This window comes from Haliotis asinina, chromosome 2 (assembly GCF_037392515.1).
Source record: "Haliotis asinina isolate JCU_RB_2024 chromosome 2, JCU_Hal_asi_v2, whole genome shotgun sequence".
Classification (NCBI taxonomy): Eukaryota; Metazoa; Mollusca; class Gastropoda; order Lepetellida; family Haliotidae; genus Haliotis; species Haliotis asinina.
The window spans coordinates 3,607,778-3,635,297 of record NC_090281.1 but is presented as its reverse complement, the minus strand read 5'-3'; the positions used below and the strand labels follow the sequence as shown (position 1 = coordinate 3,635,297).

At 40.6% G+C, this 27,520-nt stretch overlaps 1 protein-coding gene and 1 pseudogene across 2 annotated transcripts in view; both read left to right on the top strand.

The window, feature by feature from the left end:
* The first annotated feature begins 3,640 nt into the window (after window positions 1-3,640).
* LOC137274746 (carbohydrate sulfotransferase 1-like) lies at window positions 3,641-7,535 on the top strand (annotated as a pseudogene).
* Window positions 7,536-9,781: 2,246 nt separating this feature from the next.
* The window catches only part of LOC137272196 (carbohydrate sulfotransferase 6-like), a 30,318-nt gene continuing 12,579 nt past the window's right edge, over window positions 9,782-27,520 (top strand). Inside the window, exon 1 of one of the 2 annotated variants that reach the window (XM_067804549.1) lies at window positions 9,782-10,022. Coding sequence is in view for 1 of the 2 variants with exons in the window: in XM_067804548.1 (XP_067660649.1) it covers window positions 9,877-10,022 (146 nt within the window). In the remaining variant the exon portion in view is untranslated. The remainder of the gene's footprint in view (window positions 10,023-27,520) is intronic. The other variant, XM_067804548.1, reaches the window with a different exon arrangement.

Genomic DNA, 27,520 nt, shown 5'->3' with positions numbered 1-27,520 from the left:
CACATGGGCCCAATGTTTTTCGCCCATGGGCGAGATGTTTTTTGAAAATCGGTCTCAATTAGCGGAATTAAGTCATAATGAGTTGGATTTTGTGCCATGATACTTACAAATATATCCTCATTCATTTACAACCTCCAAACCACAGGAAAAGATGTATTTTGAGTGAAGGCAAATATTCTCGCCCATGGGCCAAACTGTCTTTCTCCCATGGGCGAGAGTTTTCAAAATTGCTGTCATTTAGAGGAATTAAGTCAAAATGAGTTGAATTTTGTGACATGATACTTATGAACATACTTTCATCCATTCACAACCTTCAAAACATGGGAAAAGGTGTATTTTGAGTAAAAGTAAATATTCTCACCCATGGGCTAAATGGTTTTCGCCCATGGGCGAGACTTTTTGAAAAATCACTCTTAATTAGCCGAATTAAGTCAAACTAAGCTTAATTTCGTGTCAAGACACTAATAAATACACGTTCATTTATTGAAAAACTGCAAAGCCTGAAAAAAAAACCATGTAGTTTCAATGAAATTAATTATTCTCGTCCATGGGCCAATATGTTTTTCACCCATGGGCGAGATTTTTTAAAATCGCTGTCAGTTAGCAGAGTCAAGTCACAACAAGCTGACATTTGTGTCATGATACTTATTAACATTTTTCATTCATTTACAACCTCCAAAACATTTATTCTGGATGAAATTAAACACTTTCGCCCATGGGCCTGCCCATGGGCCTACCCACTGACCACTGTTCGCCCATGGGCGTGCCCATGGGCGAGCGAGTTTAAATTTTGAGTTTTCGAAATTTTTGTTTTTCATTTTTTCATCCTTAGCACATATACATAACAGCTGCCTGTTTAATTTTGCGAAATCCCTTGTGAGAGAGTGGCCACAGTGCTGAGAGTTTCTGGACTTTTGTGAGTCCAGAATTAAATTGTGACGTGTTCCACTTAGCCGTTCGTTTAAGTATGTTTTCGAAAACATCCCAACCGATTCTAGGTTCATCGACAGTGTTACAGATTTACCATTGTGTTACGAGGTGTTTTGTGTAATTAGTCTTATGGTTGATTAAGGGATAGTTATTATTAAGTAATAATGTTTAGAGTTTTGAGTGATAGTTATTATGAGTCGTAACGCGGTAATAGTGTTTTAGCGACACACCTTTAAGTTAACACTTTAGGGTTTCCTCCCTTTGGTGGGTGTTTTGACTGTTGGTAGACACGAGCCCGATCGCAAAGGGCACACACGGACTTGCAATCAGAGTAATACCGGAGTTGTGTCATCATTCGGCCTATCTACATCTGTCTTCCTCTTCATTAAGCCTGACCTACATTCAAAACAGCTCGCTGTGAAAGATTTGGTAGAACTGTTCCCCACTAAAACCAAGACTTTGGTGAGTTGATACTATATTTTTGAACTAGAAACCTCTGTTGTGAAACATTTGGTGTAGGATGAATTAACACTGCTTGCAGAGAAGATATTAGAGCAATACAAAAGGCAAAGGACCTCCACAGAGTTAATGCTTGAGACCGTGTGGTGAGCGGTGTGAGTATTAATGTAGTGTAAACACTGCGTTGCACCAAAGATCAGACGGATCGACATTTGTCACTGGTACATTTTAGTAAATTAGAAATACACGGATAAACACGGCGAAAAGAAGGTTGACTGTAGCCGAACAACACCGGTTTGTGTGATAATTTTCAGTTAAGAATTACACAAGTTACTAAAACGTTTGTTTGCCACTTTCCATCTATGACTTAACCCCATGTAACTCATACCATTCGGCGTGGTGTTTCATTGTTGGTTCCCACTTCGATGCCGTCATGTTAACATTCCTTGGTGGGTGGGGATCAGGGATGTTGAATCTACATCCATTCATTATGGCTTCCCAACAACTCTCTGGTTCTCCATCCATATCCAAGACAAAGCATGTAGATTCAGAAACTGTCTCGTCTTCTAATTATGAATCAGAGACAACAAAGTTAGATTCTTGTTTGTACAGGCAACTGAAGGATAAACCATTAAAACTGAACCATTTCGCAATATCGAAAGCTATTGCAAGAACATGTGGCAAAGTGAAAAACGTTACTCGTCTTAGAACAGGTTCCTTGCTGGTGGAATGTGCCAGAAAGCAATAGGTTATTAGTTTGCTTAAAGCTCGTCATTTTGCAAATATAAGGATTGCTGTGTCACCACATAGGACGTTGAATTTGTGTAAAGATGTAAAGGTCGGGAAAATGTCTCTCTGACATGACAGAAGTTGGTACTGAACTTAAATCGCAAGGTGTCACCTCTGTTAAAAGATTCACAAGAAAAGATGGTGATAACATTGTCAAAACAAACACTTACTTGTTCACAGTTTGTCTAACTACCATACCAAAATCAAATGTGCAAACTGTTATGGAGATCATATGTCCTCATTACGATCCCAAATTCTCAAACTGAAACATATCCTTTGTTGAAGCAAAGAAACTGTTACAAGGCACAGGTGGAATATTCCCACAAATAACTTACTCGGCTGTAGCAGCTACCTCCGTCCAACAGTTGACCACGGGTGCCAGATGGCCATTTCCTGTGTCTCAGAAAAGGAGAACATTCTGTATACAATTTCTGATGAGGATAAAGGAACATCCACCCAGACAGATATGATACCTGAACAAAACATTCATCATGAACCAGAAAGGGAAACAACAATGTCGAAAACGAACAGAAACAACAAAGACGAATGGAAGCCATAGCCCTTTAAAATATTGAGGTATCTTTACCATTAAAAGTGCCTGTAGAGGTTCATAACACATATGAACCGCTAGATATGGTGACAAGCCCTTCACAGAAATCACAGAATAAAGGGACATCGCCTCGTTCACGCTCTCTTATTGAGCCCCCATGAGTTGCTCTCATAACGTTATCCAATGGAATTGGAAACAACCTTAATGATCTACAACTTAATGATCTACAACTATTATCACAAGATGTTAAACCATCAGCCTGATATACCTGAAAAGTACAGATAGATTTTACTTTCGTGAGTACAATACATTTTAACGGGCATATTTTATCCTTTATGAGGAAGTGCTGATACTAACAATAAAGGGAAAGTACTTGAAGACTTCACATCTAAATAACAACGCATGCATAACACTTATTTACAACCTGGTACAGGAATGTATTCTGTACTGTACTTGTCACTCTCTGATCCAGATGTGTAAAATGAATTTGAAAGGTCAGTCCATGTTTGTGGAAGTGACCATTTTCCAACAATTTTAGAAGCTATAAATCCGACTGACGATCCACCTGCACCAAGGTGAAATTATAATAAGGCCAACTGGCCATTATTTCGGACACTGTGCACTGAATATTTGAAAAATGACGTCTTTTGTCGATAGCTGGATCCGTTCCAGGTATTCTCTGATAAACTTAAGAATTACGCTAATTAAACTATACCTAGGTCCTCTGCAACTCCACACGTTCGTAAACCATGGTCTAATAATAAATGTAAACAGGCCAGAAACAGTAGGAAGAAGGCCGAGAAGTAGTCAAAGTTAAAATTCTAAATGCCAAGGCTCGACGCGCCTTCAAACAAGCGTCAGTCATGGCGAAATTATGTTTCCAAGATAAATTCCCGCACACCAATTTCAAAAATGTGGAACGTGATTCAACGACTAAAGGGCAAAGGTTCCAAATCTACCTTCCACCATCTTAAAGATGGTGGCGATGTATTGACGGATAAGGGTGACATTGCCAGTAAGCTTGGTGAAACTGTCACCAAGCATTCGTCTTCATCAAATCATGTCCCTGAGTTTCAGACATACCAGAAACAGCAGAGTTTCAGAAATACTGTGACAGTGCACAATTTATCTTTGTATTCTTCATATTTGTATATTTTTTGTATGTATGTATTTTGTATATGTTTGCCACTTATATCTTTCTGTGAGTTCACATTCATTTTGAAGAGTTGCAATTTTGAAATGCCACATTAATTAGCCTTCATGCCATGGTTCAAACTAATGTAACGCACCTGGCAAGAATAATTAACACAGGCCATATACCATTGAACATGTCACGCTTAAAACTCAAGCTATTGTTTATTGCACCAGTAAATGTCTTAATGACACGTGGTATAGACATCCAGACCACAATAAATCCAGTCTAATTAACCCCAAGCTAATTAGCCCCAACTACTGTTGTCACGGCCAGGTGACATCAGCTGTAGGAAGTTGTAAAACAAACCATAATTAAGTCGGTGTAATAATCCTGTCACGGTCACGTGACTACCCTTCCAAAAATTCATTTCGGCTTGTTCAGTCAGTAACCAATAGTAAAAATATCCGATCTTGGTCAACCAATCAAAATGGTAATTAAAACACCGATAGTACCTTTTTGGCCAATCACAAAAGAATTCCAACATTGATCAGTGGTGTTTCGGCTATAAAAAGAGGTCAGTGATTTCTTGTCTACACACTTGACCTCACAATAAATGTTGAAACATCTCCCTGACTGATCATTGACTTACGGACTTCTACATTCTATTTAAGGTAAGCTTTCTTGTACAACTCTGATATTATATTATTTAATGCCATGACTAAAATGTCTTATTTATGAATAGAAAGTGGCAATATCATGTATATAGTGTCTTTGCATGAACATCGTCATGCATAATGTCAAAGTCGTTACTGACTGTGTAATAGTGTCTTTGCATGAACATCGTCATGCATAATGTCGTTACTGACTATGTAATATTGTCTTTGCATGAATATCATCATGCATAATGTCAAAGTCGTAACTGACTATGTAATATTGTATTTGCTTGAACATCGCCATGCATAATATCTCAGTCGTTATTTGAACATGTAAGTGAAGTAGATGTGCTGTCATGGATTAGTTGTGCCTGTGTTGCACTCATGTATGGACACACTAGATGTACTTTGCATCATCATTATGCTAATAGTGAACTAAAGTGAATATTTGGTTCAGTAGCAAATATCATTTATATATGTTTTACATAACGACAGCTGAGGCACAATTGAGATATGTGTTAAAAGGATTTGTGTGAATATGCTTTCCCATTATGATTAGTATTTGATGTTATGTTGAAAAAGGAAATGTTATAACGGTTACAGAGTTAAGCTCGACCATTTGAGACGCTAATTCCCCATCAAAATGTGTATATTCGATTATTGTTTAAATATCTTTTATGTATATGTATTTATGTATTACACACTTGACCTCACAATAAATGTTGAAACATCTCCCTGACTGATCATTGACTTACGGAATTCTACATTCTATTTAAGGATCTAAGCTGGTTACCCCACACGAACCAGTTGACAATACCAAAAACAGCAGAAGAAAAATCAGTTTTAACTCCGACAAAATTGTGAAAATTATAATGAACTATTTTCACTACATGAGCTATATACCGCCCTTGAGCAAGCTCATGATACAGCAACAGGGGCTGATGATATTCATTATCAGCTCCTAAAACATTTACCCAAATCATGCCTGCAAACACTGCTAAGTATATTTGATATGATATGGACGACAGGGGCTTTCCAAAATTCATGACCTTCCCAAATTCATAGTTCCTATACCAAAGAATGGCCTGGATCATACTGATCCTTCGAATTAACGAGTTGTGTCTGTAAAACCATGAAACGAATGGTAAACAATAGATTAACATGGTATCTAGAAACCAATAACCCTAAAACAAATATCCAGTGTGGTTCCAGGAAACATCGTAGTACCACTGACCAATTGGTACGTCTAGAATCCTTTGTTAAAATACTATATTAAATAAACAACATGCAGTATCGATATTCTTCGATCTGAATAAAGTATACGATACGACTTGGAAGCATGAAATTTTAAAGGACTTACATGGTTTTGGTTTATGGGGTCGTTCATCCCCCTATATATCACACTTCTCGCCTCGCCAATATGTAACAAGCACGACAAGACAATACGTTGGACTGTTGGCATTTCGCCGGACCGACCCCATGCTCACTAAAAAGTGATTATTTCCTCTATTTTGCATGCATCTCGGCATGTGTTTACGCTTTAGCACAGTGGAATTCCGAACACTCTCGATGACTTCGTTAGATTATCACCTACATCAAAACGTTGGTCGTTTTAGCCTTTTCGCCACCGACCCCATGCTCACTTAAAAGTCCGTATCTCGAAAACTATTCGGCCGATTTTAACCAAATGTTACATGCATGTCTGTAATAGTATGGATAGTGATAGAACGGGATTGGGGCCTTGCTGTTAATTAAGGCTGTGGGAAGGACCCGATCCCGTTCCATCACTGTCTATAGTACTCAATGACACGGAATAATAATTTTGAAGTCAATACACAGTACTACAATTTGGCTTTCAAATAATACCTCTCCAAAAGAATATCCCCTATTTTTTAAAGGATATGAGTTATGCATTTACAGACTATTCAATGCACATAGATAATTTTTAAAACTCCTACACTGATCTCAGACTTACTTAGACAACGTAAATGCAGTTCCGTGAGTGAGCAAGTAAAATGTTTACAAATCAGTATTTACTGGGTGTTTGTATGTCATGGATTTACTTGTTAATGTTGAAAGTACAAACATGGTAAAAATATCATCTTAAATTTGGAATAAGCAAACAAATGTTCATTCATACAAACGCGTCAGTAGATTTTTCATCTATCCTACAGACAGGATTGGCTTCGTTATCAGAGCAAACACTTGAAAACTTCCTGACCTCTAAACATGCGCGGCATTGACATTTTCACCTTGGGTCAAGGTCACATGTTCAACAGCATTGACACGCGTGACTACCACAACTGCAGGAAACGGAAGTCGGGTCCTAGGAACCCTGGATTGCCTTCCTGTGTTAGAGCAGTCTTGCGTCAGGTCTCCTGTATCATGTGTTAAAACCATCAGGTTCAGCATGACAGACATGAGGTACCTCATGAATAAACATAAAAACATAAACATTATTCACCTGATTCGGTACCCGAGGGCCACACTGTGGTCTCAGAAAAGCTTAGGAGAGTTTTCCTGGGATGGTTTGGACGTACATGCAGAGACGTTCTGTCAGAGAGTAAAAGTAGATTTGGATGTTTCTTCAGAGATAAAACCATTTTACCCAGGACGGATTTTTACCGTTCGATATGATGATTTAGCCGAGAGACCTTTCTTGACGATACAGCAGATATATAGATTCCTCGGCTTAAATTTGACTACCAGCATTCGAGATTATGTACAAAAATATAACTAGTGCCAGTGGCAAAACCTGTAGAAACCCCGTGTGTACCAACACGAACTCAACGGAAGTTTTTTTTCTAAATGGCGGACAACTTTGTCGTACAACTACGTGGCTGTTAGTGACATCATCTTCGAGCTTCTGTACAAGGTGATGGGTTATCTACCCGCTTCCGAACACAACCTTCGGAATCCCATGTACACAACTTTACTGAAGCACAGCAAGCACTTTAAAAGTGCGGTAATCTGTAAAAAAAACTCCCCTAAAGAGAAAACACCCCTACATGCCACCTGACCAGTATCAGCAACAATCACAAAGGTTTACCATACTCACAGAACAGTCCCCCCAGACATCCTGTTACCTACGGAAGTATAGCAGGACTTAGTATCCCCTACGTATGGTTTAGTATCTCCAGCGTGGGACTGGGTAGCTCTTGCGTAGGACTTAGTATCGCCTACCTAGGAGTTTTTAAGCCCAAAGTAAGACAGAGAATCTGTCCACTTTATAACTTTCTTTTACGTTCAAATTGAATTACAGCACATGTAACCATTGTGCAATTTATAGCGTCTTTCAAAGTCAAAAAAGGAAGAAAAAGCAGAACATATTTCGGATAGTATACATTAATTTGAAATACTGGACTTAAATACCCAGACATTCAAACAAACTCCCGTTTCACTGTTCCAGTCACTGTTAGAGTCTACTGTCATGTTAGAGTCTACTGTCATGTTAGAGTCTACTGTCATGTTAGAGTCGACTGTCATGTGTGTCATTTACCATTAGAGTCCACTGTGTTTCATTTACTGTTAGAGTCGACTGTCATGTGTGTCATTAAACATTACAGTCGACTGTGTTTCACTTACTATTAGAGTCTACTGTTTCCTTCACTTTTTGAGTACTGTGTTCAACTGATTGTGGCACATTACTGTCATACGTTGGACCGACTGTTGCACATTACTGTCATGTGTCGGACCGACTGTCATACTTTACATGCCTTGCGTTAAGGTTGTTCTACTGTTACCCGTTGCAGTTAGTTGACCGTTGTATGTTGCACTTTGTAACACTTCACTGTGATGCGTTGGATATTTCAGAGGTCGATGCACATGAGTTTTAATCTGCGTGTACAGACGAGTCCCAGACTGTAGGAGGCAACTTACATTACCCTATTACTTACAGAAATATCTATAACGACAGTCTTTGAATTTTTAATTCCGTATTGACTTACGCCGCACTCAACATGTGTCCCCTACCCCAGTCAAGTCAACCGGTAAACAATCACGAAACAACGTGAGTTGTATCCGATCCAACCTAGCTCCTAGCGGAGGACGCCTGCATCACCAAACATTTCTCATCATAATAACAATACTTCACAATCCGAACATTAAAAAGAATCTATCAAGTACTACGTAGGAGACAGCAGAGCTGCAGGTGATTTTTAAAGCAATTTGGGTATTTACACCCACGTCTGTTTATGTACGAGTAATTGCCTTTCTTGAGGAGTAACTAGCATTTTTTTTATACTCCCACTAGTTTAAAGAATTTAGTACTCTTCCACAGAGTGTCTTTTCCTTATTGGGTAAATATAAATGCTTCTCAAGACACCTCATTATAAGGGATAACTATTTCAATGTAAAAACACTTACGGATCTTTTTAACACAGTTATTACCCATTGATATATACCCATTAGCGACCACGTCTGACGGTACGTTGATGGACCCACTCCAGCCTGTTGCCTACACCATGAAGTGAGGTACATCCTGCTCCTAGGTCGGCGTATGTCAATACTAGAGCTTGGATTTACCAGCCGTCCACAGAAGCAAGATTATTAAATGTCTAATCATGAAAACACACTCTTGAAATTGAGGTTTTTATGTTGTGTCATACATCAGTGGAAACTACTAGCAGGCATTGCATCATCATTTGGTGGAGGAAGGAAGACGATGAATTAACATGACACGACAGGACGGCATTTTCTGATTTTGATCGTCGTCATAAAAGGCAAATAAACAGCTTTGAAGAAAACGTCTTCTAGGTATCTGTCTGTGACAATATGAAACCTCAGTCCTGAGTCAGCGACATTTATAACAATTTTCTCCTAAAATCTCAATCGATTGTAACGATTCCAACTACATCACGAGCATCGCGTGTTTCGGAAAATACGTTTTGATACCGGATGCTCGCGAAAGAGTGACCGTTTCATGTCCCAGGGCAAACTTTAAAGCCAAACATAATCTGTATAAAATTATCAACGCTACATCAATTATCAACGCTTCTTTCCAATAGGTATAAGCTGTTCGCTGTCACAGATGTACACTGTACAGAAAACAGATTCGCTCGCATGTATGTATCACAGGTGTCGTGACCAAAGGCGGAATATATCAACCACACAATATAAGCCTGTTCGTACACACGCCAGTGCTGATGTGGAGTAGATACCATTATTTGATGGCTATAAGAACATTATAATGACCAACATAACTCCCCCTCATGGATAGTCTGACAGTGATAAAACCGGGAGATAAACATATGTCACACATCTCACATTGTTCTACCGATCTTACTCTATTTACACAGCATACAAGTTTGTGGCCAGATTGTGTAACATTAGGTGAACGACAATCGCTAACGTGGACACATATGTTTACAGAAGTCCTGTTTGTGTACACTGGTTGGGAAGCATATTTATATACAGATACGTCTGGTTTCACTGTCTTAGCCGATGTGGATGTGATTTCAAGCGTTCTCGCCAGGACCCCGTTACTGCACAGAAGGGACAAGAGACAGTAAGGCAAACGTGTTTATTATTGTGATTGTTAATATTGTATAAATACGATAACTGTGTGGCTATTTTACTACTTATGTACTTATTTGGGATGAGGGGATGGGGTAGGTGAGGTGGGTGAGGGGGTGAGGGAGTGGGGGTGGTGGTTGAGGTGGGTCAGGTGGGGCGTGGAGGAAGAGATGGTTTCTTTGGGGAAACACGTGCATTTGTTGTTTTTACCTCCACGCAAGATTGCAGTAGACAACACTTAACCACTGAATCTGACCATCCCATCCAGTGAGGTGACTCAACAGACAGTATTGGTCTTTCAGTATGTCGCCGACAGCCTTTTATGTGTCTGTCATTCCATCACAAGACTGCTTCTCCACTATCTTACCTTATATAGGGATTTGTACATTGTATTGGGCTCACCATCACGTTAGTTAACAAACAGGGTAGATTAACCTCCTAACCCGGGGAACGTTAGTTACAAAGACGGTAAATAAACCTCCTAACCAGGGGAACGTTAGTTAACAAAGAAGGTAGAAAAACCTTACCAATTGCGAACCTAAGTTTTTAAGAAAAATGTTTGATTTACCTTCCCACTTCAGAGTTAACCACAGTAGAAAAGCTTTCCTGGGCTGGGGATGATACATGAGGCAGAATGTCTTCAATACTCGGGTAACATAAACGTATTTATAGGGCTATAAGAATACACTGTCCGGGGAACATCAACTAACTTGGACAATAGATAGACCTTCTCACTTGGCCAGAAACGTTAGTGACACATGAATCAACATGGGTGAAGACGATCCTTCAATCTGGGTCCAATGGAGGGTCATCACGGTTGTGCAACATCTCATGTCAAGTCAGAAATAAACTGTTCATGAAAGTTTGGCTTTCTTTGCATGGTCGATTTAATTATCGGCCATCAGATTAGCTGATGTGGAAGTATGTACTTAGTGTCAACAAACATGTCTATATTGTACAGCCTTCTAGGTAAATCTGTTTGCACAAACACGCTGTATCTACAGACATGGATTTATAACTAGGCAGCCAGCAACAGACCACTCTGTCAGGACCATCAGTATCAGTGGTGACATTGATCTTACTGAACATCTCATTGTTGCTACATTAGAATTGTCACAACAGAGCCGCACTGTCAGGACCATCAGTATCAACGGGTGACATTGATCTTACTGAACATCTTATTGTTGCTACATTAGAATTGTCACAACAGAGCCGCACTGTCAGGACCATCAGTATCAACGGGTGACTTTGATCTTACTGAACATCTTATTGTTGCTACATTAGAATTGTCACAACAGAGCCGCACTGTCAGGACCATCAGAATCAACGGGTGACATTGATCTTACTGAACATCTCATTGTTGCTACATTAGAATTGTCACAACAGAGCCGCACTGTCAGGACCATCAGTATCAGTGGTGACATTGATCTTACTGAACATCTCATTGTTGCTACATTAGAATTGTCACAACAGAGCCGCACTGTCAGGACCATCAGTATCAACGGGTGACATTGATCTTACTGAACATCTTATTGTTGCTACATTAGAATTGTCACAACAGAGCCGCACTGTCAGGACCATCAGTATCAACGGGTGACTTTGATCTTACTGAACATCTCATTGTTGTTACATTAGAATTGTCACAACAGAGCCGCACTGTCAGGACCATCAGTATCAACGGGTGACTTTGATCTTACTGAACATCTCATTGTTGCTACATTAGAATTGTCACAACAGAGCCGCACTGTCAGGACCATCAGTATCAACGGGTGACTTTGATCTTACTGAACATCTCATTGTTGCTACATTAGAATTGTCACAACAGAGCCCCACTGTCAGGACCATCAGTATCAACGGGTGACTTTGATCTTACTGAACATCTTATTGTTGCTACATTAGAATTGTCACAACAGAGCCGCACTGTCAGGACCATCAGTATCAACGGGTGACTTTGATCTTACTGAACATCTTATTGTTGCTACATTAGAATTGTCACAACAGAGCCGCACTGTCAGGACCATCAGTATCAACGGGTGACATTGATCTTACTGAACATCTCATTGTTGTTACATTAGAATTGTCACAACAGAGCCGCACTGTCAGGACCATCAGTATCAACGGGTGACATTGATCTTACTGAACATCTCATTGTTGCTACATTAGAATTGTCACAACAGAGCCGCACTGTCAGGACCATCAGTATCAACGGGTGACTTTGATCTTACTGAACATCTTATTGTTGCTACATTAGAATTGTCACAACAGAGCCGCACTGTCAGGACCATCAGTATCAACGGGTGACTTTGATCTTACTGAACATCTTATTGTTGCTACATTAGAATTGTCACAACAGAGCCGCACTGTCAGGACCATCAGTATCAACGGGTGACATTGATCTTACTGAACATCTTATTGTTGCTACATTAGAATTGTCACAACAGAGCCGCACTGTCAGGACCATCAGTATCAGTGGTGACATTGATCTTACTGAACATCTTATTGTTGCTACATTAGAATTGTCACAACAGAGCCGCACTGTCAGGACCATCAGTATCAGTGGTGACATTGATCTTACTGAACATCTCATTGTTGCTACATTAGAATTGTCACAACAGAGCCGCACTGTCAGGACCATCAGTATCAGTGGTGACATTGATCTTACTGAACATCTCATTGTTGCTACATTAGAATTGTCACAACAGAGCCGCACTGTCAGGACCATCAGTATCAACGGGTGACATTGATCTTACTGAACATCTTATTGTTGCTACATTAGAATTGTCACAACAGAGCCGCACTGTCAGGACCATCAGTATCAGTGGTGACATTGATCTTACTGAACATCTCATTGTTGCTACATTAGAATTGTCACAACAGAGCCGCTCTGTCAGGACCATCAGTATCAACGGGTGACATTGATCTTACTGAACATCTTATTGTTGCTACATTAGAATTGTCACAACAGAGCCGCACTGTCAGGACCATCAGTATCAACGGGTGACATTGATCTTACTGAACATCTTATTGTTGCTACATTAGAATTGTCACAACAGAGCCGCACTGTCAGGACCATCAGTATCAACGGGTGACATTGATCTTACTGAACATCTTATTGTTGCTACATTAGAATTGTCACAACAGAGCCGCACTGTCAGGACCATCAGTATCAGTGGTGACATTGATCTTACTGAACATCTCATTGTTGCTACATTAGAATTGTCACAACAGAGCCGCACTGTCAGGACCATCAGTATCAACGGGTGACTTTGATCTTACTGAACATCTTATTGTTGCTACATTAGAATTGTCACAACAGAGCCGCACTGTCAGGACCATCAGTATCAACGGGTGACTTTGATCTTACTGAACATCTTATTGTTGCTACATTAGAATTGTCACAACAGAGCCGCACTGTCAGGACCATCAGAATCAACGGGTGACATTGATCTTACTGAACATCTCATTGTTGTTACATTAAAACTGTCACAACAGAGCCGCACTGTCAGGACCATCAGTATCAACGGGTGACTTTGATCTTACTGAACATCTTATTGTTGCTACATTAGAATTGTCACAACAGAGCCGCACTGTCAGGACCATCAGAATCAACGGGTGACATTGATCTTACTGAACATCTCATTGTTGTTACATTAAAACTGTCACAACAGAGCCGCACTGTCAGGACCATCAGTATCAACGGGTGACATTGATCTTACTGAACATCTTATTGTTGCTACATTAGAATTGTCACAACAGAGCCGCACTGTCAGGACCATCAGTATCAACGGGTGACATTGATCTTACTGAACATCTCATTGTTGCTACATTAGAATTGTCACAACAGAGCCGCACTGTCAGGACCATCAGTATCAACGGGTGACATTGATCTTACTGAACATCTTATTGTTGCTACATTAGAATTGTCACAACAGAGCCGCACTGTCAGGACCATCAGTATCAGTGGTGACATTGATCTTACTGAACATCTTATTGTTGCTACATTAGAATTGTCACAACAGAGCCGCACTGTCAGGACCATCAGTATCAACGGGTGACATTGATCTTACTGAACATCTTATTGTTGCTACATTAGAATTGTCACAACAGAGCCGCACTGTCAGGACCATCAGTATCAGTGGTGACATTGATCTTACTGAACATCTCATTGTTGCTACATTAGAATTGTCACAACAGAGCCGCACTGTCAGGACCATCAGTATCAACGGGTGACATTGATCTTACTGAACATCTTATTGTTGCTACATTAGAATTGTCACAACAGAGCCGCACTGTCAGGACCATCAGTATCAACGGGTGACTTTGATCTTACTGAACATCTTATTGTTGCTACATTAGAATTGTCACAACAGAGCCGCACTGTCAGGACCATCAGTATCAACGGGTGACTTTGATCTTACTGAACATCTTATTGTTGCTACATTAGAATTGTCACAACAGAGCCGCACTGTCAGGACCATCAGAATCAACGGGTGACATTTATCTTACTGAACATCTCATTGTTGTTACATTAAAACTGTCACAACAGAGCCGCACTGTCAGGACCATCAGTATCAACGGGTGACATTGATCTTACTGAACATCTTATTGTTGCTACATTAGAATTGTCACAACAGAGCCGCACTGTCAGGACCATCAGAATCAACGGGTGACATTGATCTTACTGAACATCTCATTGTTGTTACATTAAAACTGTCACAACAGAGCCGCACTGTCAGGACCATCAGTATCAACGGGTGACATTGATCTTACTGAACATCTTATTGTTGCTACATTAGAATTGTCACAACAGAGCCGCACTGTCAGGACCATCAGTATCAACGGGTGACATTGATCTTACTGAACATCTCATTGTTGCTACATTAGAATTGTCACAACAGAGCCGCACTGTCAGGACCATCAGTATCAACGGGTGACATTGATCTTACTGAACATCTTATTGTTGCTACATTAGAATTGTCACAACAGAGCCGCACTGTCAGGACCATCAGTATCAGTGGTGACATTGATCTTACTGAACATCTTATTGTTGCTACATTAGAATTGTCACAACAGAGCCGCACTGTCAGGACCATCAGTATCAGTGGTGACATTGATCTTACTGAACATCTTATTGTTGCTACATTAGAATTGTCACAACAGAGCCGCACTGTCAGGACCATCAGTATCAACGGGTGACATTGATCTTACTGAACATCTTATTGTTGCTACATTAGAATTGTCACAACAGAGCCGCACTGTCAGGACCATCAGTATCAACGGGTGACTTTGATCTTACTGAACATCTCATTGTTGCTACATTAGAATTGTCACAACAGAGCCGCACTGTCAGGACCATCAGTATCAACGGGTGACTTTGATCTTACTGAACATCTTATTGTTGTTACATTAAAACTGTCACAACAGAGCCGCACTGTCAGGACCATCAGTATCAGTGGTGACTTTGATCTTACTGAACATCTCATTGTTGCTACATTAGAATTGTCACAACAGAGCCGCACTGTCAGGACCATCAGTATCAACGGGTGACTTTGATCTTACTGAACATCTCATTGTTGCTACATTAGAATTGTCACAACAGAGCCGCACTGTCAGGACCATCAGTATCAACGGGTGACTTTGATCTTACTGAACATCTTATTGTTGCTACATTAGAATTGTCACAACAGAGCCGCACTGTCAGGACCATCAGTATCAACGGGTGACTTTGATCTTACTGAACATCTTATTGTTGCTACACTAGAATTGTCACAACAGAGCCGCACTGTCAGGACCATCAGTATCAACGGGTGACATTGATCTTACTGAACATCTCATTGTTGTTACATTAGAATTGTCACAACAGAGCCGCACTGTCAGGACCATCAGTATCAACGGGTGACATTGATCTTACTGAACATCTCATTGTTGCTACATTAGAATTGTCACAACAGAGCCGCACTGTCAGGACCATCAGTATCAACGGGTGACTTTGATCTTACTGAACATCTTATTGTTGCTACATTAGAATTGTCACAACAGAGCCGCACTGTCAGGACCATCAGTATCAACGGGTGACTTTGATCTTACTGAACATCTTATTGTTGCTACATTAGAATTGTCACAACAGAGCCGCACTGTCAGGACCATCAGTATCAACGGGTGACATTGATCTTACTGAACATCTTATTGTTGCTACATTAGAATTGTCACAACAGAGCCGCACTGTCAGGACCATCAGTATCAGTGGTGACATTGATCTTACTGAACATCTTATTGTTGCTACATTAGAATTGTCACAACAGAGCCGCACTGTCAGGACCATCAGTATCAGTGGTGACATTGATCTTACTGAACATCTCATTGTTGCTACATTAGAATTGTCACAACAGAGCCGCACTGTCAGGACCATCAGTATCAGTGGTGACATTGATCTTACTGAACATCTCATTGTTGCTACATTAGAATTGTCACAACAGAGCCGCACTGTCAGGACCATCAGTATCAACGGGTGACATTGATCTTACTGAACATCTTATTGTTGCTACATTAGAATTGTCACAACAGAGCCGCACTGTCAGGACCATCAGTATCAGTGGTGACATTGATCTTACTGAACATCTCATTGTTGCTACATTAGAATTGTCACAACAGAGCCGCTCTGTCAGGACCATCAGTATCAACGGGTGACATTGATCTTACTGAACATCTTATTGTTGCTACATTAGAATTGTCACAACAGAGCCGCACTGTCAGGACCATCAGTATCAACGGGTGACATTGATCTTACTGAACATCTTATTGTTGCTACATTAGAATTGTCACAACAGAGCCGCACTGTCAGGACCATCAGTATCAGTGGTGACATTGATCTTACTGAACATCTCATTGTTGCTACATTAGAATTGTCACAACAGAGCCGCACTGTCAGGACCATCAGTATCAACGGGTGACATTGATCTTACTGAACATCTTATTGTTGCTACATTAGAATTGTCACAACAGAGCCGCACTGTCAGGACCATCAGTATCAACGGGTGACTTTGATCTTACTGAACATCTTATTGTTGCTACATTAGAATTGTCACAACAGAGCCGCACTGTCAGGACCATCAGTATCAACGGGTGACTTTGATCTTACTGAACATCTTATTGTTGCTACATTAGAATTGTCACAACAGAGCCGCACTGTCAGGACCATCAGAATCAACGGGTGACATTGATCTTACTGAACATCTCATTGTTGTTACATTAAAACTGTCACAACAGAGCCGCACTGTCAGGACCATCAGTATCAACGGGTGACTTTGATCTTACTGAACATCTTATTGTTGCTACATTAGAATTGTCACAACAGAGCCGCACTGTCAGGACCATCAGAATCAACGGGTGACATTGATCTTACTGAACATCTCATTGTTGTTACATTAAAACTGTCACAACAGAGCCGCACTGTCAGGACCATCAGTATCAACGGGTGACATTGATCTTGCTGAACATCTTATTGTTGCTACATTAGAATTGTCACAACAGAGCCGCACTGTCAGGACCATCAGTATCAACGGGTGACATTGATCTTACTGAACATCTCATTGTTGCTACATTAGAATTGTCACAACAGAGCCGCACTGTCAGGACCATCAGTATCAACGGGTGACATTGATCTTACTGAACATCTTATTGTTGCTACATTAGAATTGTCACAACAGAGCCGCACTGTCAGGACCATCAGTATCAGTGGTGACATTGATCTTACTGAACATCTTATTGTTGCTACATTAGAATTGTCACAACAGAGCCGCACTGTCAGGACCATCAGTATCAACGGGTGACATTGATCTTACTGAACATCTTATTGTTGCTACATTAGAATTGTCACAACAGAGCCGCACTGTCAGGACCATCAGTATCAGTGGTGACATTGATCTTACTGAACATCTCATTGTTGCTACATTAGAATTGTCACAACAGAGCCGCACTGTCAGGACCATCAGTATCAACGGGTGACATTGATCTTACTGAACATCTTATTGTTGCTACATTAGAATTGTCACAACAGAGCCGCACTGTCAGGACCATCAGTATCAACGGGTGACTTTGATCTTACTGAACATCTTATTGTTGCTACATTAGAATTGTCACAACAGAGCCGCACTGTCAGGACCATCAGTATCAACGGGTGACTTTGATCTTACTGAACATCTTATTGTTGCTACATTAGAATTGTCACAACAGAGCCGCACTGTCAGGACCATCAGAATCAACGGGTGACATTGATCTTACTGAACATCTCATTGTTGTTACATTAAAACTGTCACAACAGAGCCGCACTGTCAGGACCATCAGTATCAACGGGTGACTTTGATCTTACTGAACATCTTATTGTTGCTACATTAGAATTGTCACAACAGAGCCGCACTGTCAGGACCATCAGAATCAACGGGTGACATTGATCTTACTGAACATCTTATTGTTGTTACATTAAAACTGTCACAACAGAGCCGCACTGTCAGGACCATCAGTATCAACGGGTGACATTGATCTTACTGAACATCTTATTGTTGCTACATTAGAATTGTCACAACAGAGCCGCACTGTCAGGACCATCAGTATCAACGGGTGACATTGATCTTACTGAACATCTCATTGTTGCTACATTAGAATTGTCACAACAGAGCCGCACTGTCAGGACCATCAGTATCAACGGGTGACATTGATCTTACTGAACATCTTATTGTTGCTACATTAGAATTGTCACAACAGAGCCGCACTGTCAGGACCATCAGTATCAGTGGTGACATTGATCTTACTGAACATCTTATTGTTGCTACATTAGAATTGTCACAACAGAGCCGCACTGTCAGGACCATCAGTATCAGTGGTGACATTGATCTTACTGAACATCTTATTGTTGCTACATTAGAATTGTCACAACAGAGCCGCACTGTCAGGACCATCAGTATCAACGGGTGACATTGATCTTACTGAACATCTTATTGTTGCTACATTAGAATTGTCACAACAGAGCCGCACTGTCAGGACCATCAGTATCAACGGGTGACTTTGATCTTACTGAACATCTCATTGTTGCTACATTAGAATTGTCACAACAGAGCCGCACTGTCAGGACCATCAGTATCAACGGGTGACTTTGATCTTACTGAACATCTTATTGTTGTTACATTAAAACTGTCACAACAGAGCCGCACTGTCAGGACCATCAGTATCAGTGGTGACTTTGATCTTACTGAACATCTCATTGTTGCTACATTAGAATTGTCACAACAGAGCCGCACTGTCAGGACCATCAGTATCAACGGGTGACTTTGATCTTACTGAACATCTTATTGTTGCTACATTAGAATTGTCACAACAGAGCCGCACTGTCAGGACCATCAGTATCAACGGGTGACTTTGATCTTACTGAACATCTCATTGTTGCTACATTAGAATTGTCACAACAGAGCCGCTCTGTCAGGACCATCAGTATCAACGGGTGACATTGATCTTACTGAACATCTCATTGTTGCTACATTAGAATTGTCACAACAGAGCCGCACTGTCAGGACCATCAGTATCAACGGGTGACTTTGATCTTACTGAACATCTTATTGTTGCTACATTAGAATTGTCACAACAGAGCCGCACTGTCAGGACCATCAGTATCAACGGGTGACTTTGATCTTACTGAACATCTCATTGTTGCTACATTAGAATTGTCACAACAGAGCCGCTCTGTCAGGACCATCAGTATCAACGGGTGACATTGATCTTACTGAACATCTCATTGTTGCTACATTAGAATTGTCACAACAGAGCCGCACTGTCAGGACCATCAGTATCAACGGGTGACTTTGATCTTACTGAACATCTTATTGTTGCTACATTAGAATTGTCACAACAGAGCCGCACTGTCAGGACCATCAGTATCAGTGGTGACATTGATCTTACTGAACATCTTATTGTTGCTACATTAGAATTGTCACAACAGAGCCGCTCTGTCAGGACCATCAGTATCAACGGGTGACATTGATCTTACTGAACATCTCATTGTTGTTACATTAAAACTGTCACAACAGAGCCGCTCTGTCAGGACCATCAGTATCAACGGGTGACTTTGATCTTACTGAACATCTCATTGTTGTTACATTAAAACTGTCACAACAGAGCCGCTCTGTCAGGACCATCAGTATCAACGGGTGACATTGATCTTACTGAACATCTCATTGTTGCTACATTAGAATTGTCACAACAGAGCCGCACTGTCAGGACCATCAGTATCAACGGGTGACTTTGATCTTACTGAACATCTTATTGTTGCTACATTAGAATTGTCACAACAGAGCCGCACTGTCAGGACCATCAGTATCAACGGGTGACTTTGATCTTACTGAACATCTTATTGTTGTTACATTAAAACTGTCACAACAGAGCCGCACTGTCAGGACCATCAGAATCAACGGGTGACATTGATCTTACTGAACATCTTATTGTTGCTACAATAGAATTGTCACAACAGAGCCGCACTGTCAGGACCATCAGTATCAACGGGTGACTTTGATCTTACTGAACATCTCATTGTTGTTACATTAAAACTGTCACAACAGAGCCGCACTGTCAGGACCATCAGTATCAGTGGTGACATTGATCTTACTGAACATCTTATTGTTGCTACAATAGAATTGTCACAACAGAGCCGCACTGTCAGGACCATCAGTATCAACGGGTGACTTTGATCTTACTGAACATCTCATTGTTGTTACATTAGAATTGTCACAACAGAGCCGCTCTGTCAGGACCATCAGTATCAACGGGTGACTTTGATCTTACTGAACATCTTATTGTTGCTACATTAGAATTGTCACAACAGAGCCGCACTGTCAGGACCATCAGTATCAGTGGTGACATTGATCTTACTGAACATCTTATTGTTGCTACATTAGAATTGTCACAACAGAGCCGCACTGTCAGGACCATCAGTATCAACGGGTGACTTTGATCTTACTGAACATCTCATTGTTGTTACATTAAAACTGTCACAACAGAGCCGCACTGTCAGGACCATCAGTATCAACGGGTGACTTTGATCTTACTGAACATCTTATTGTTGCTACATTAGAATTGTCACAACAGAGCCGCACTGTCAGGACCATCAGTATCAACGGGTGACTTTGATCTTACTGAACATCTTATTGCTGCTACATTAGAATTGTCACAACAGAGCCGCACTGTCAGGACCATCAGAATCAACGGGTGACATTGATCTTACTGAACATCTCATTGTTGCTACATTAGAATTGTCACAACAGAGCCGCACTGTCAGGACCATCAGAATCAGTGGTGACATTGATCTTACTGAACATCTCATTGTTGTTACATTAAAACTGTCACAACAGAGCCGCACTGTCAGGACCATCAGTATCAACGGGTGACTTTGATCTTACTGAACATCTTATTGTTGCTACATTAGAATTGTCACAACAGAGCCGCACTGTCAGGACCATCAGTATCAACGGGTGACATTGATCTTACTGAACATCTTATTGTTGCTACATTAGAATTGTCACAACAGAGCCGCACTGTCAGGACCATCAGTATCAACGGGTGACTTTGATCTTACTGAACATCTCATTGTTGCTACATTAGAATTGTCACAACAGAGCCGCACTGTCAGGACCATCAGTATCAACGGGTGACTTTGATCTTACTGAACATCTTATTGTTGCTACAATAGGGCTGTCACAACAGACCACTCTGTCAGGACCATCAGTATCAGTGGTGACATTGATCTTACTGAACATCTCATTGTTGCTACATTAGAATTGTCACAACAGAGCCGCACTGTCAGGACCATCAGTATCAACGGGTGACATTGATCTTACTGAACATCTTATTGTTGCTACATTAGAATTGTCACAACAGAGCCGCACTGTCAGGACCATCAGTATCAGTGGTGACATTGATCTTACTGAACATCTCATTGTTGCTACATTAGAATTGTCACAACAGAGCCGCACTGTCAGGACCATCAGTATCAACGGGTGACATTGATCTTACTGAACATCTCATTGTTGCTACATTAGAATTGTCACAACAGAGCCGCACTGTCAGGACCATCAGTATCAACGGGTGACTTTGATCTTACTGAACATCTTATTGTTGCTACATTAGAATTGTCACAACAGAGCCGCACTGTCAGGACCATCAGAATCAACGGGTGACTTTGATCTTACTGAACATCTTATTGTTGCTACAATAGGGCTGTCACAACAGACCACTCTGTCAGGACCATCAGTATCAGTGGTGACATTGATCTTACTGAACATCTCATTGTTGCTACATTAGAATTGTCACAACAGAGCCGCACTGTCAGGACCATCAGTATCAACGGGTGACATTGATCTTACTGAACATCTTATTGTTGCTACATTAGAATTGTCACAACAGAGCCGCACTGTCAGGACCATCAGTATCAGTGGTGACATTGATCTTACTGAACATCTCATTGTTGCTACATTAGAATTGTCACAACAGAGCCGCACTGTCAGGACCATCAGTATCAACGGGTGACATTGATCTTACTGAACATCTCATTGTTGCTACATTAGAATTGTCACAACAGAGCCGCACTGTCAGGACCATCAGTATCAACGGGTGACTTTGATCTTACTGAACATCTTATTGTTGCTACATTAGAATTGTCACAACAGAGCCGCACTGTCAGGACCATCAGTATCAACGGGTGACTTTGATCTTACTGAACATCTTATTGTTGCTACATTAGAATTGTCACAACAGAGCCGCACTGTCAGGACCATCAGAATCAACGGGTAACTTTGATCTTACTGAACATCTCATTGTTGTTACATTAGAATTGTCACAACAGAGCCGCACTGTCAGGACCATCAGTATCAACGGGTGACATTGATCTTACTGAACATCTCATTGTTGCTACATTAGAATTGTCACAACAGAGCCGCACTGTCAGGACCATCAGTATCAACGGGTGACATTGATCTTACTGAACATCTCATTGTTGCTACATTAGAATTGTCACAACAGAGCCGCACTGTCAGGACCATCAGTATCAACGGGTGACTTTGATCTTACTGAACATCTTATTGTTGCTACATTAGAATTGTCACAACAGAGCCGCACTGTCAGGACCATCAGTATCAACGGGTGACTTTGATCTTACTGAACATCTTATTGTTGCTACAATAGGGCTGTCACAACAGACCACTCTGTCAGGACCATCAGTATCAGTGGTGACATTGATCTTACTGAACATCTCATTGTTGCTACATTAGAATTGTCACAACAGAGCCGCACTGTCAGGACCATCAGTATCAACGGGTGACATTGATCTTACTGAACATCTTATTGTTGCTACATTAGAATTGTCACAACAGAGCCGCACTGTCAGGACCATCAGTATCAACGGGTGACTTTGATCTTACTGAACATCTCATTGTTGCTACATTAGAATTGTCACAACAGAGCCGCACTGTCAGGACCATCAGTATCAACGGGTGACTTTGATCTTACTGAACATCTTATTGTTGCTACATTAGAATTGTCACAACAGAGCCGCACTGTCAGGACCATCAGTATCAACGGGTGACATTGATCTTACTGAACATCTCATTGTTGCTACATTAGAATTGTCACAACAGAGCCGCACTGTCAGGACCATCAGTATCAACGGGTGACTTTGATCTTACTGAACATCTCATTGTTGCTACATTAGAATTGTCACAACAGAGCCGCACTGTCAGGACCATCAGTATCAACGGGTGACATTGATCTTACTGAACATCTCATTGTTGCTACATTAGAATTGTCACAACAGAGCCGCACTGTCAGGACCATCAGTATCAACGGGTGACTTTGATCTTACTGAACATCTTATTGTTGCTACATTAGAATTGTCACAACAGAGCCGCACTGTCAGGACCATCAGAATCAACGGGTGACTTTGATCTTACTGAACATCTCATTGTTGCTACATTAGAATTGTCACAACAGAGCCGCACTGTCAGGACCATCAGTATCAACGGGTGACTTTGATCTTACTGAACATCTTATTGTTGCTACATTAGAATTGTCACAACAGAGCCGCACTGTCAGGACCATCAGTATCAGTGGTGACATTGATCTTACTGAACATCTCATTGTTGTTACATTAGAATTGTCACAACAGAGCCGCACTGTCAGGACCATCAGTATCAACGGGTGACATTGATCTTACTGAACATCTCATTGTTGCTACATTAGAATTGTCACAACAGAGCCGCACTGTCAGGACCATCAGTATCAGTGGTGACTTTGATCTTACTGAACATCTCATTGTTGCTACATTAGAATTGTCACAACAGAGCCGCACTGTCAGGACCATCAGTATCAGTGGTGACATTGATCTTACTGAACATCTTATTGTTGCTACATTAGAATTGTCACAACAGAGCCGCACTGTCAGGACCATCAGTATCAGTGGTGACATTGATCTTACTGAACATCTTATTGTTGCTACATTAGAATTGTCACAACAGAGCCGCACTGTCAGGACCATCAGTATCAACGGGTGACTTTGATCTTACTGAACATCTTATTGTTGCTACATTAGATTTGTCACAACAGAGCCGCACTGTCAGGACCATCAGTATCAACGGGTGACATTGATCTTACTGAACATCTTATTGTTGCTACATTAGAATTGTCACAACAGAGCCGCACTGTCAGGACCATCAGTATCAACGGGTGACATTGATCTTACTGAACATCTTATTGTTGCTACATTAGAATTGTCACAACAGAGCCGCACTGTCAGGACCATCAGTATCAACGGGTGACATTGATCTTACTGAACATCTTATTGTTGCTACATTAGAATTGTCACAACAGAGCCGCACTGTCAGGACCATCAGTATCAACGGGTGACTTTGATCTTACTGAACATCTTATTGTTGCTACATTAGAATTGTCACAACAGAGCCGCACTGTCAGGACCATCAGTATCAACGGGTGACTTTGATCTTACTGAACATCTTATTGTTGCTACATTAGAATTGTCACAACAGAGCCGCACTGTCAGGACCATCAGTATCAACGGGTGACTTTGATCTTACTGAACATCTTATTGTTGCTACATTAGAATTGTCACAACAGAGCCGCACTGTCAGGACCATCAGTATCAACGGGTGACTTTGATCTTACTGAACATCTCATTGTTAGAAGTAACAGTTACGCTTGATATATACCATTCAAATATAAGTTGGGGATACTGGATTTACAAGATTGTTAAAATACAAATGATGAAGCCAAGGAGGAAACAGATAATGAAGAGAAATAAGGGAAAAGGTAACAATGTATTTCATTCTTTTGGACATGTTTCATCTGTATGGACATATATTATTTTTTCTCATATGTAATGGCATTGGCTTGTGGTATGCTCTCATATGTAATGGCATTGGCTTGTGGTATGCTCTCATATGTAATGGCATTGGCTTGTGGTATGCTCTCATATGTAGTATGTCCTACTTTTTGTGAATGATATATCTGTACATATGAAAAAAACCTTGTCAGAGTTCAAGCAAATTTGGAGACTTCCGGTAATGTGGTGAAGGTTTTAGGTCTGTTGCTCACGTGACATGTAGACAACACAAACTGTTTGCATTCACATTATTTCTATTTCTTAGCGTTGAAGAAGTGTTATATTTCTAAGGACGTACGGGATATTTATTACAATATAAGCGATGTTTTATAAGCTAAGTCAGTGTATACATGAATACATGTGTATAGAGTAATCTTATGTTATACAGTTAAAGCACAGGCGGATTATATCTATAGATGTTTACAGAATAGATAAGGTTGATGTACCAAGTATGGTACGTGTTTCCACAGTAAGGATTAATGTTTACAACAGACTAACAAGGGAGAGATTAACGCGGAAGCGAATAATGTGAAGGATAAGAGAATAATTGGATTGAAAGTGTTTGGAGACGGGTTTATGGTAGGCAGTGGGCATATGCTCGCAATAACACGGGTCTCGGTTTACGACTGGTTGAAGTATCTTGATGTGGAGTATCTAGATGTGGAGTATCTTGATGTGGAGTATCTTCTCGTAGTTTCCTGATCTTGTGGTGGGGTGAGTACACTAATGCTGCTCCAGGGGATATTGCGGCCTCGGTGATTGTGTGAATGAGTATGATTTTACTCCGCTTTTAACAATAGCACGGCGGGGAAAAGCAGAAATCCGCTTTTCACATTGTACCCATGTGGAGAATCGAACCCAGGTCTGCTGTGGGACGAGCGGGCGCTTCTACCACAATGCTACACCACTGCCCTGTTCTGGATGAACTTGTATTTGGTTCAGCATGTCCAAATACTTCAGCTGCAACCGACAACGTGTCAACATTTCTATCTCCCAATGTTTGTATAGCCTATACATGGAGGTATAATTTCTGGACGAGGGCACTTCGGGCATTTCTGAATCAGCAGAACCGTTTTAATTTCTCCTCTGTAATATATTTTGTAAATACGGATGGCCAATGGAATAACTGATTAAGGTTTCTTAGCACATAAAGTGTGATAAAAATGGCTAAAATTGCAGGATCTGATTAAATGATAAAACGTTAGTTACTTATTTCAGTGGCAGTTTTATCCTTCTGACATCAGGACAGTGTTTATTCTTCAGCATATACAATTTCGGAAAGTTCCAACTGCACCAAGACATAATCTAACACGTTGTTGGTGCAAAGTGTTGAACTCCTGAAAGTGGAATGTACTAATTGAACAGTCGTAATTTTAAATCCTCTGTAGTGATGGAGGAAATGTTTCGGACTTCCAACCCTTTGGGTCAGTGAAACTACCTCTAGTATAACGCGACATTCTAAACATGTATATTAATATTTGGAAAATGGGGGATAAAAGGTAATTATTTGTCAAATATTATTTCGTAAAATTCTGGTCTGACTGGACACTTTGATTTAGGTTTTATCGAAGAATAAACGTTTTCATCATTATATGTTTTCCATTTATTACAAACATGAACACGTGTATAAACAAATATAAAGCAAGCTCTTTGTCGATACTTCGTGTGACCAAGCTGTATGCATCTTTCGATAGTGTACATATTTGTACCACTACATGGTATATTTGTGCCGTCAATAAAAAATGATAAAAGCCATCAACAAATAATGACTAAGCAATATTTTATATCAAACTCCTTGAAATACCGCGCATTTTCACACTATAAGAGTAGCTAGTGAAACCATATTGTTGAACCCATTCTGTCTTTTACAAACTTGCGTGACCTCATGAGGCAAGTGACCATGAATGTTCAGATTGAGGATCGTTTGAATAATATCATTCTTCCATTGGTGTCATCCTCATAGCTATATCGTTTTGTCTGTAAGTAAACCCATTGCAGCAAACGGTTCCGGTCTTATAAGATGATCGATATTGTTCCACTGATGTCTAAAACTAAACGGA